This window comes from Phodopus roborovskii, unplaced genomic scaffold, assembly GCF_943737965.1.
Source record: "Phodopus roborovskii unplaced genomic scaffold, PHOROB, whole genome shotgun sequence".
In the NCBI taxonomy this organism is placed as follows: Eukaryota; Metazoa; Chordata; class Mammalia; order Rodentia; family Cricetidae; genus Phodopus; species Phodopus roborovskii.
In genome coordinates this window covers 2,312,413-2,323,692 of record NW_026126482.1, presented here as the reverse complement: position 1 = coordinate 2,323,692, position 11,280 = coordinate 2,312,413, and the positions used below count along the sequence as shown (strand labels likewise).

Sequence of the window (11,280 nt, the reverse complement as noted above, 5' to 3'; positions counted from 1 at the left end):
ACTAGCTTTTCTTGTTGGCTAGCTCTTTCTTAAGTATCAACCCATTTCTATTAATCTAAGTGTTTCCACGTGGTCTTGCCTTACCAGAGAGAGGATCTGGATCTCTTCTCTTACATCCTACATCTTGACTCCTCTCTACTACATCTCCCAGAATCCTCCTTGTCTCCTAGCCCCGCCTATCTTGCCTTCCTATTTGCCAACAGTGCTTTATTCATTAACCAATAAGAGAACCATATTTACAGAATGACATCTCCCACCAGTGGGTGAATTCGTGTCAGCTAAAAATGTCAAGTCCAGAAATGTCATAGAGTCTTTTGGTGCATGGTTTCTGGTGCATAAACAGTACTCTGTAAGCAAATAACAACAATGAAAACTACCATACATTATAGAGGATCCACCTGTAGGAAAAACTGTTACCAGACTACTCAAGCCACAGTTGCCCTGTCCAGGTGCCCAGGCCAGCTTGCATGAGCATAAACGGCAGGTACTTCCTTCCTGAGCCAAGCCTGCCTCTATGCCCAGAGACTGATGACAAAGAGATGTCTGACCAGAGACACCAATGATAATAGGACAACCCAGCAGAGTCAGCAGACTGAGCAGTGGGACCTTGGAAAGGGTATAAAGGCAGCCTAACTTTCTTAATAAGTGAGCACACTCTGCTGCTCACCAACTTCCAATGCTTGAGTTATTGGTGCTGCATCTTCTCACTCCCAGGGTTGTCCAAGCAGGGTCACCTGCAACACCCACCCACTCTTTTGTCCAAACACCGAACAACACTCAACCCCAACTTCAAGGTGAATTGCATGTTTAAACCCAAAAAAGTCACTGCATAAAAAGACAAAGAAGCTAGAAATGATACTTGCATTTTAATTTTTAAAGGATTTTATTTGCACAAGCATTAAAAGGTAAAAATAAAGTTACTGCAGGAATCACAAACTGTCATTAGTTACAAGGACAGTTATGAAGTTTATAATTTCAAATATTTGAAAGCTCTCAAAATTCACATGGCAGTGTTCATCTTGAGGGGCTCAACACATGAAGCAATTGTTGGTCATTGAAGTGGATGGCACCCCTCGGGAAATGCTGTCTCCTGCCAAGTGCTCCCTTGTGGGCAATTAGGCTGTTCACACAATAGGGTACTGGGCAAATGAAGCAATTCCACAGTGGTTGTTCTGGTCCTTGGCAATTTTCATGTAGCCCCTCATGCCCCATTTTTTACCCCAGCTGAAAAAAAAATCATGTTTTCCATTTAGTAAAAAGATTACCATGTGATGGGTTTATTACAATACTAGTAATGGCAAGAAGTCAACTTAACAAAATGATCAAGAAAAGCAGAGGGTCTATTCCTGAGTACTAAGTGTGCCTCACACAGGAATGTGAAAATCACATTAGAATGCCTTTCTATTCATAGATGTTTCAGAACTATCAAATGTGTCACATTTTAGAAAATCAATGACACATATATAATATTGATGCCCTAGAAACCACTGAAGGAATGGAAATTCTATGATAATATATTATGAGTAAGTCCTTACACCTATAAGTGTAAGGTGGTATCAGTTTCAAGAGCCACTGAAAAGCCAGAATGACATTGTAGTGTGCCTTTAACCTGGGTTCTTAGGACATGGACGCAGAACATACCTAATGCAAGCTGGCTAGCTAGAATAAACAGTGAACTCTTAGATCAGCAAGAAACACTGCTTTAGTATAGAAGTTATATAATGATTGGGAAACAATTGATGTTAACATGAGGCCTCTACACATGTGCGCTTGCATAAACATGTCTATAGATATGCAGACAGGCAAACATGCCTCCTCACACATGTGCATAGGACAGTGAGAAAAGATTTTGTTCAACTTAAACAAAACACAGTTTTCTACATTGTGTATCAAAACACAGACTGCAACTTGCAATCTCTTTGAGAATCTCCTGGATGCCCTTAGCCACAGAATTACTTCTCTAGCCCAGGAAATTTCAAATACAGACTTTAGGGGGTCAATTTTTACCTGTTCTTGATCAGCCAGTAGTTTTTCCCATCTGTTTCATTTCCCTCAAATCCATAACCAACCACCAGAACTGCATGATTGACGGTATCACTGCTGCAATTTGGCTCGTGATAAATACCTGAGAAATAAAATGGAAGCTGGTGTGAGAGGCACAGGACACCTGACTGTGAGTGGAGCCAACGATCCCAGAAGTGATATAAACTACAGTCAGACTTCAGAGTGGGATGAAGTATTCACAAGGATCCTAACACACACACACACACACACACACACACACACACACACACACAGTGTCATAGAAAAATCCAAAGTAGTGAGATTTATTGGTAGCTATTGTCTATGTGCATATGAAATGACTCCTTAGAACTGTATAGTTTTGCTACTAGTGTCTCATGCCAAGTTAAACTTACAGGACACAAATTATTTAATCCAAAGTCTCTGTCATAATTTGATTTCAGACAATCTATAAATAACCAAAACATCCACAAAATGGAGGAGAGCTGAAGAACTGGCTAAGCAATAACTTGTATTAGAAAAGACCCAGTAACTTTCATGCGGTGACTCCTGTCAGATGAAATTCAGTTCTCAGGACTTTTACATAAAGATGAGTAAAATCCAGAAGCCTAAACATTCACATCACAGTTTTTATATAGCGGTCAGTCTGAGAACTTGTCATGGCATAGAGATGTCACTTTTTTTTCTTCATATCTAGAATGAAATATACTAACCTTCCTTGTAGAACCTGAAAGAATTATGAGACGTGTCAACTCCAGCAGCAATGGGTCCTTTAGTTGCTACAGCATCCATTAGGATATCCTCATGTTCTGGGAGGGCCAAAAATGTTTTGATTTTAGCAGATAAATTCTTAGGATCATACCTGCAAGGTCCATCCTTTAAAAAGTAAAGAGAGAAGAGACTCAGTTTCTTCCACCCACATCCTGGGAACAAGAGTCACAACCACAACACTCTGCCCTTGGCAGCTGAGGACATTCACGTCTGGGCTATTGTAAATCATCCCAGGAAGGGAAATTCTACTAAGAGATCTGAAACTGGGAATAGGTATCTTGTCTTCAATGACAACCAAAAGGTGCTCCTATCCACAAGACATTTTTGTTCTGCAGAGATCTGTAGTAGATGTGTAATGGTCTCTATATTCCCCAAGTGCGTACAAGAAAGATACACTGAAATCATCACACCAAAAATTTATGCAAAGGATGATATTTAACGACTGCATTGATGACATTCGGAGAGATTCTACCATCTAGTCTGAGTACTAAAGAGTGTATTATATCTATAGTTGTCCCTCACTCCAAGTTGAACTGAAACAACAACATACAAGGTTCACTTACTTTTCCTTCATATGGGTAGGTTGCCTCAGCCTCCACACCTCCATTGTGCAAAACATACTGGAAAGCATTGTATGTATTACCCGTATCACAGCCGTTATTGCCATGAGGTTTAGAACAGTCCAACAGGTTCTGCACACTCAGAGGGGTGAGTTTGCCTGTTTTTTGGAATACTTGTCCTTCTATGGCACCAGTTACAGAGAAAGCCCAACAAGCGCTGCATTTACCCTACACAGAGGAGAAAATGCAGTCATTCAGAAACAAGTACCAACCCAAGCACCAGCACAGACAGCCTTGTGAAAGTGAAGAACTTGTAGTTACACACACACACTCACACACACACAAACACACAGGCACACAAACACACACACACACACAAAAATATACACAAACACACACATGTGCACAAACACATGCACACAAACACACACGTGCACAAACATTTGCATAGTACTTATTGGTTTTATGGGCTGTTAATGACAACAGAAGGGATATGAATTCTGCCGTGAGATGAGGCTGGAGAATGTGTTTGGCGGTCTGTCGAGAACAATACACATTGGAAAATGTATGAAGATTTCAAAGAAAAAAAATATTTAAAACATGAACTGCAAACCTCTCCTCGTTCAATATGAAACAGAGAAACCAAGGCTTTTTCCTCTTCTGGTGGTTTAAGAAGGGCAGGTGGCGCCATCATACCTGTCTCCGCACAGGGGTCACGTAGCCTTTCTTTCGCCAGTTCACAGATTTGGGTAAACCGCCAAGAGAACGTTTCCAGAGGCCTCGCCCCGTGTTGTGCTTTTTCATTGGGGAACCAATCATCGTGTCCTTGAACTCTTCATCAGTCTTCAAGGAAAAGCACACAAATGATTATAAGGGAAAAGACTCCATGAAGGGCTCTCGGGAGAACACAGCATGAAGCAATCCACGCTACACTCACCATGTCACCAAGCTCGTTTATTTCCATGGTGTAGCCATTCTTACCCAGGCCATCCTTCCCATTGTGGTGTTTAATCATTTTCATGTTTTCCTCCCATACTGCTCTTCTCAGGGCTTCTTCCTCCTGGGTAAGAACAGAGTGTGTGACTTTTTTTCTAATTAAACTCCTGCATGAGCTGACCTCGCTGCTGCAGGTGATCAGAGCCCAAGGAGAGCTGCTCTGGGACACGATAGCCACACAGTCTCCACATTGCAAGGAAAGGGGGGATCTGGCTACCCTGTGCTCCCAACGATTGTGATTATGTCATCTCTCAGTGGTGGTCGTTGTGCTGGGACATCTATGGCCCCCTAATACGCCTAAACACTTGCACTCTGGGCGCCCTTCTGGACAGTTTACAGGTTACCAACCAGGCTGTATGATTTTCCATATTTCATCTTCCACTCTTTCCATTCATCATCCAAGTTGGGATCAAGTGCTGAGGCGCCCATCGTAACTCCTAAGCACAGGATGACCAGTAAGACAGCGGGATTCATGTCTCAAGAACCTAGATTAGGAAGAGAAAATGAAGACAGAAATATACCAATGCTTTTTAAAATGACTTCTAACTCCTCCCTGAAAAGCCAAGTCGTCCATGATCCATAACATTCTTTTAAATTAGCCTCCAAATACTTTTTATAAGATTGTAGAAAAGGCTGAGGATGTGTGTGAACTAAGTCATCCACTGGTGTTTGTTAGATCCAATACAAAATGCAGAGCATGTGCCCAGAATTCTATCAATAAAAACTTCAGGTGAACTGCATCTTATTTCAGAAAGGTCTCCACTCACTGTGAGGAAAAGAGGCAAAAAGCAACCATTGTCTTAGCATATCGCTGACTTATGACCTGTATCAAGCAAAACTTCTATCATGTGATATTAGATTCTAATTTCAATGTGAGCCCAAGAGTTGAAGCCACATGGCATTGTATGCCTTTCTAATATACAACAAGTAGTGGTTTTGTCTTTAACCCACCCTTCTTCAATGAAACATTGTGAAATGTCTCCTATAAGAATGTTGGAAGAATAATTTACTATTCCTTGCATTCTACCCTTGGGACAACACCATCAAACTCCCAATTCACTACCCAGATAAAAATAATGTCACTTGAAAAATGATCAGGAAGCTAGAACCAAGAGAAGAGTTAGACTACAATAGCAAGTTGATAGTGGGATATCAGATTCTGCACTTGCTGGAACTCTAGAGCAACACTCCACATAGGACCTGATAGGAACGTACTACCGGCTACTACATCTGAACATGTCAAATGAAGACAGATGCATTCTGTGACTACGTGCAAGAGTTGCTCTCTATTGGACCAGCAGATGCCAGTGATAGTGATTGGCATTGAAAGGACCAGCTGTAAATCTCTGTGGACAGACCCAGACTTTTGCTTAACTGGACCCTATACAAACATAGACTTAGAAGGACATGGTTTCCTCTTTCCCTCTCCCACCTACTCCAATACGCCTACAAACACCAGGGTTTCTCTAGCTTAGAATATATTCTTTGGCATTTACCTGATTTTCCCTGTGGTCTCTTAAAGCACCCCTCAAAGTCACCTCCCATTCTGTCTTGCCAAAGACAGGACCTTACCTGCCTGTGGTGACAACTACTACCTCAGTACACTCCACAGACTCAGCTCTTCAGAGGTTGTTGAGGTTCCAGAATCTGACCCAAGAACCACTTACCCATGCTATCAATCCCAAGTATATATGGAACTGCTCCTCAATCATTTGCTCCTTTTGGTTGGCTATGTTGGTGATAGGATTAAGCCTCCAGACACTAGTACTTGAGGCTCTTTCTGAGATGTAATCTCTTACTGTCCCTCTGGCATAGCTGTGGGATACCTCTGTGGACAGCAGGAACCTGAATTTATGAACCTTGTCAAAGGAAGTTAGATAGCCATCCTGTAGGTCTTAGATCACATTATGCTGGATATTTTGCTTTCTGATGGTGCTCCATGGAAAAGATGTTTGATGTACCCTTGCATTTTGGAACAGGAGGTTTTGCCTACTATTCCTGGTGTGGGCTTAGCCAAAATATCCTATTCTGTTTTGTATATAGTTTACAGCTATGGTCGGATCCTGTGAGAACACAGACCTTGGGATGCTCTTTTTCCCCTTGTTGGAGTGCAACACAGTTGGATCTCACAAGAATCTTTAGGAGAGTGTGACACCCAAGGAGGAAAGTGATGCTCAAGGCTGAGCTATAAAAGGGAAACAAATAGCCTGCTGTGAGTGTGTCTCCTGTACTCACTGGCTTTTCTTTTGGAGATTACATTGAGCTGCCCTCGAGAAGCACCCCCTACCTGGCACTCTTCATCGTAACAACACAGCATTATTTCAAAGATACCATATTTACTGTGTCATGACACATGCTGGTGGCCTTAGGGACACTCACCTTGCATTGCAAAAAGTACATGGAGATTTTCGGAATGATTTCCTCTTCAAGGTAGCTCTGAACACTAAACCATAATCCCCTACTCTTCTTCTCCCTTCTTAGTACTCATCCTTTCTCTTTATCCCTACAGATACTGGATTACTGATTTAGGTTGCATGTTTTTCCTTATAAGAGTACTGATGAAAGGTAATTTCCCAAACATCAGTATTGAAAACTGGGAACATTAAGAAGTGTATTATCCTACAATAATGACTGTCACATTTTCCTCAAATTTTTTCAGGTTTTATCATATCACATGGCAGAGGGGTGTCATATTTTATCTATTTTTTGCATTTAGATCAGGAAGGAAATATTTGATATCTATCTGACCTGTACCCTACAATAACCAATGTGCATAAAATCTCAGACTAGTTCCCTCTCCACTCACTGCCTCCCCACTCCCCATATGCTCCTGAGATCTTGTTCCTTTCCCCTTCTGTGAGGGACCTTATATGAATCTCTTAGAATCCTCCTTGTATCCTGGATTCTCTTGTGGTGTGGATTATAGGCTGGTGATCCTTTGCTCTATGTCTAAAATCCAATAATGAGCCAGTACATACCATGTTCCTCTTTTTGTGGCTGGGTTACCTCATTCAGGATGGTTTCTTCAAGTTCCATCCACTTGCCTGTGAATTTCGAGATTCCATTGTCTTTTTTTCCCACAGAATAGTATTCCACTATGTAAATGTGCCACATCTTCTTTATCCATTCTTCAGTTGAGGGGCATCTAGGTTGTTTCCAGGTTCTTGCTATTACAAATAATGCTGCTATGAACATAGTTGAGTACATGTCTTTGTTGCATGGATGTGGATCATTTGGATATATGCCTAAAAGGGGGATTGTTCTGGTCCTGTGGTAGGCTGATCCCATTTTCCTGAGAAACTGCCATATTGATCTCCAAAATGGATGTACAAGATTTCACTCCCACTAAGAGTGGAGGAATGTTCCCCTTTCTCCACATCCTCTCCAGAATAAGTTGTCATTGGTGTTTCTAATATTAGCCATTCTGGCAGTATCTCAAAGTTGCTTTGATTTGCATTTCCCTGTTAGGTAAGGATGTTGAGCACTTTCTTAAGTGTCTTTCAGCCTTTTTGATTTCCTCTATTGAGAGTTCTCTATTCAGTTCTGTAGGGTTATTTGGTGTTTTGTTGACTAGTTTCTTGAGTTCTTTGTATATTTTGGAGATCAGCCCTCTGTTGGTGAAGATCTTTTCCCAGTCTGTGGTCTGTGGGCTGCCATTTGGTCTTGTCAACTTTGTCCTTTGCCTTACAGAATCTTCTAAGTTTGAGGAGGTTCCATTTATTAATTGTCGATCTCAGTGTCTGTGCTACTGGAGTTATATTCAGAAAGTGGTCTCCTGTACCAATTTGTTCAAGGGTACACACCACATTCTCTTCTAAGAGGTTCAGTGTGGCTGGATTGATGTTGAGGTCTTTGATCCATTTGGACATGAGTTTTGTGCATGGGGATAGACATGGGTCTACCTGCAGTCTTCTACCACCATCATCCAGTTGTACCAGCACCATTTATTGAAGATGCTTTCCTGCTCCCATTATATACTTTTAGCTTCTTTGTCAAAAATCAGGTGTTCATAGGTACATGGGGTAATATCAGGATTTATGATGTGATTCCATTGGTCTACTTGTCTATTTTTGTGCCAATACCAAGCTATTTTCAGGACTATAGTTCTGTAGTAGAGCTTAAAGTCAGGGATGGTGATGCCTCCTGAAGTTCCTTTATTGTACAGGTTTGTTTTGGCTATCCTGGGTCTTTTGTTTATCCATATAAAGTTGACTATTATACTTTCAAGGTCAGTGAAGAATTGTGCTGGGATTTTAATGGGTATTGCATTGAATCTATAGATTGCTTTGGCAAGATTGGCATTTTTACTATGTTTATCCTACCTATCCAAGAGCATGGGAGATCTTTCCATTTTCTGGCATCTTCTTTAATTTCTTTCTTTAAAGACACAAAGTTCTTATTATGTAGGTCTTTCACTTGCTTGGTAAGCATTACTCCAAGATACTTTTTGTTGTTTGTGGCTATTGTAAAGGGTGATGTTTCTCTGATTTCTTTCTCAGCCCCTTTGTCGTCTCAATAAAGTAGGGCTACTGATTTTTTTTCCCTTTGAGTTCATCTTGTAACTTGCTAGTTTGCTGAAGGTGTTTATCTGATGGGAGATGTCATTATGTATATATGTTTCTCATACTGGTTAATGAATAAAGCACTGTTGGCCAACAGGAAAGGAAGATAGGAGGGCCCAGGAGATAAGGAGGAGAGGAAGTAGGGAGGAAGAGTCAAGATGGAGAGTCAGGAGAAAGCAGAATGCAGGCTGGCTCCCCGGTAAGAGAAACCACATGGAAATATTAGATTAACAGAAATGGGTTAATACTTAAGACAGAGCTAGCCGATAAGAAACTAGTACCGGGCCAATAGAATTATACCTAATACAGAGCCTCTGTGTGTTATTTGGGGCTGGCGCGGCAGCGGGACAAGACCAGGCAGTGGACAGAAAGACCCTACTCCTTACATTTATCAGCTGTAGGAGTTACCTGGTAGAGTTTATTGGGTTGCTTATGTAAACTACCATATCATCTGCAAATAGTGACAGTTTGACTTATTCCTTTCCAGTTTGTACCCCTTGATCTCCTTTTGTTGTCTTATTGCTCTAGCTAGAACTTCAAGAACAATATTGAAGAGCTATGGGGAGAGAGGGCAGCCTTGTCTTGTTCCTGATTTTAGAGGAATCACCTTAAGCTTCTCTCCATTCAGTTTGATATTGGCTGTTGGTTTACTGTATATTGTTTTTATTATGTTTATGTATGTTCATGTTACCCCTGATCTCTCCAAGACCTTTATCATGAAAGGGTGTTGAATTTTGTTAAAGGATTTTTCCCCATCTAGGGAGATGATAATGTGGTTTTTCTTTTACACTTTGTTTATATGGTGGATCACGTTGATAGATTTTCATATGTTGAATCATCCCTGCAACCCAGGGATGAAGCCTACTTGGTCATGGTGGATGATTTCACTGATGTGTTCTTGGATTCGGTTTGCCAGTATTTTATTGATTATTTTTGCATCAATGTTCATGAGGTATATTGGTCTCTAGTTGTCTTTCTTAGTTTTATGTTTGTGTGGCTTGGGTACCAAGGTAATTGTGGCCTAGTAAAAAGAGTTTGGCAATGAATCTTCTGTTTCTATTGTATAGAAAAATTTGAGGAGTATTGGTATTAGCACTTCTTAGAATTTCTTGTAGAATTCTGCACTGAAGCCATGTGGCCCTGGGATTCTTTAAGTTGAGAGGCTTTTGATAACTGCTTCTGTTTCATTGGGGTTTATAGGCCTACTTAAGTTGTTCATCTAAATCTATTTCCTCTAGTTTATCTTCTCCTGAGATTCTCTCTTCCAACTCTTGAATTCAGTTGGTTATGCTTGTGTCTGTAGTTCCCGATCATTTGCCCAGTTGTTCTATTTCCAGCATTCCTTCGGTTTGTGTTGTCTTTATTTTCTCTATTTCAGTTTTCAAGCCTTGAACTGTTTCCTTCACCTTTGAAATTGGGTTTATTTTTTGTTTTTTATGGGGGGAGGTTGTTTGTATGTTTGTTTGTTTGTTTGTTTGGCTTTCTGTACTTTCTTTAGATATTTGTTCCTTTCTTCCAATTTTTTGTTTGTTTTGGCTTCCATTTCTTTAAGGGGTTTTCTCACATTGTCTTTGAGAGCTGCTGTCATTTTTATGAAGATATTTTTTTTTAAGTTGTTCCCTTCTGCTTCATCTGCTTTGAGGTGTTCAGCTCTAGTTGGTGTAGAGTCCCTAGATTCTGGTGGTGTCTTGCTTGTCTTTCTCTTGTTAGGTGTTTTCTTATATTGCTGTCTTCCCATCACTTCTTCCAGAGGATGTAGGTGGTCTCTCTCTCTCTCTCTCCACTTCTCTCTCTCTTCCCCTCAATCCTCTTCCATTCCTGGTACCCCTATGTCTCTTCCCTTTTCCCTCACTCCCCTTTCTAATTAAATTCCTCATTTAAGCTCTATCTTCCTGGCGTGGTCACCCTCACCTGCTGTGGAACCTGCTATGCTCTCCCACGTGGTCCCTGACATTGGGAACCCACTCACTCGTGACCACTCATCCCCCTTCTCCACCTTTTATTCTTATAGCTCTAACTAAAGAACAACCCTCCCCTTCTGTAACGAAAGAACAACAAGAGCTGAACAGAGAATTCTCTAGAAGAATCAGAAATGGCCAAAAGACATTTCAGGAAATGCTATTCAACCTTCATCACCGGGGAAATGCAAATCAAAATGACTCTGAGATACCATCTTACACCTGCCAGAATGGCTAAGATAAAAAAAAAATACTGAGGGCAGCTTATGTTGGAGAGAGTGTGGAGTCAGGAGAACACTCCTCTGCTGCTGGTGGGGGTGCAAACTTTTACAGTCACTTTGGAAATCATTGTGGTGGTTTCTAAGGAAATTGGGAATCAATTCACCTTAAGACCCTGCCATGGTAACTGGA

The 11,280-nt window shown here is 41.0% G+C and overlaps 1 protein-coding gene across 1 annotated transcript; it reads right to left on the bottom strand.

Moving 5' to 3' along the window:
* Window positions 1-1,031: 1,031 nt before the first annotated feature.
* Window positions 1,032-4,778, bottom strand: LOC127229402 (cathepsin Q). Its single transcript, XM_051194531.1, has 7 exons — window positions 4,698-4,778; window positions 4,291-4,413; window positions 4,050-4,196; window positions 3,357-3,581; window positions 2,736-2,898; window positions 2,008-2,125; window positions 1,032-1,224 (listed from the first exon to the last, which is right to left on the bottom strand). The coding sequence occupies exons 1-7, from the start codon at window positions 4,776-4,778 to the stop codon at window positions 1,125-1,127; spliced, it is 957 nt and encodes a 318-aa protein (XP_051050488.1). The 3' UTR covers window positions 1,032-1,124.
* Window positions 4,779-11,280: the final 6,502 nt, after the last annotated feature.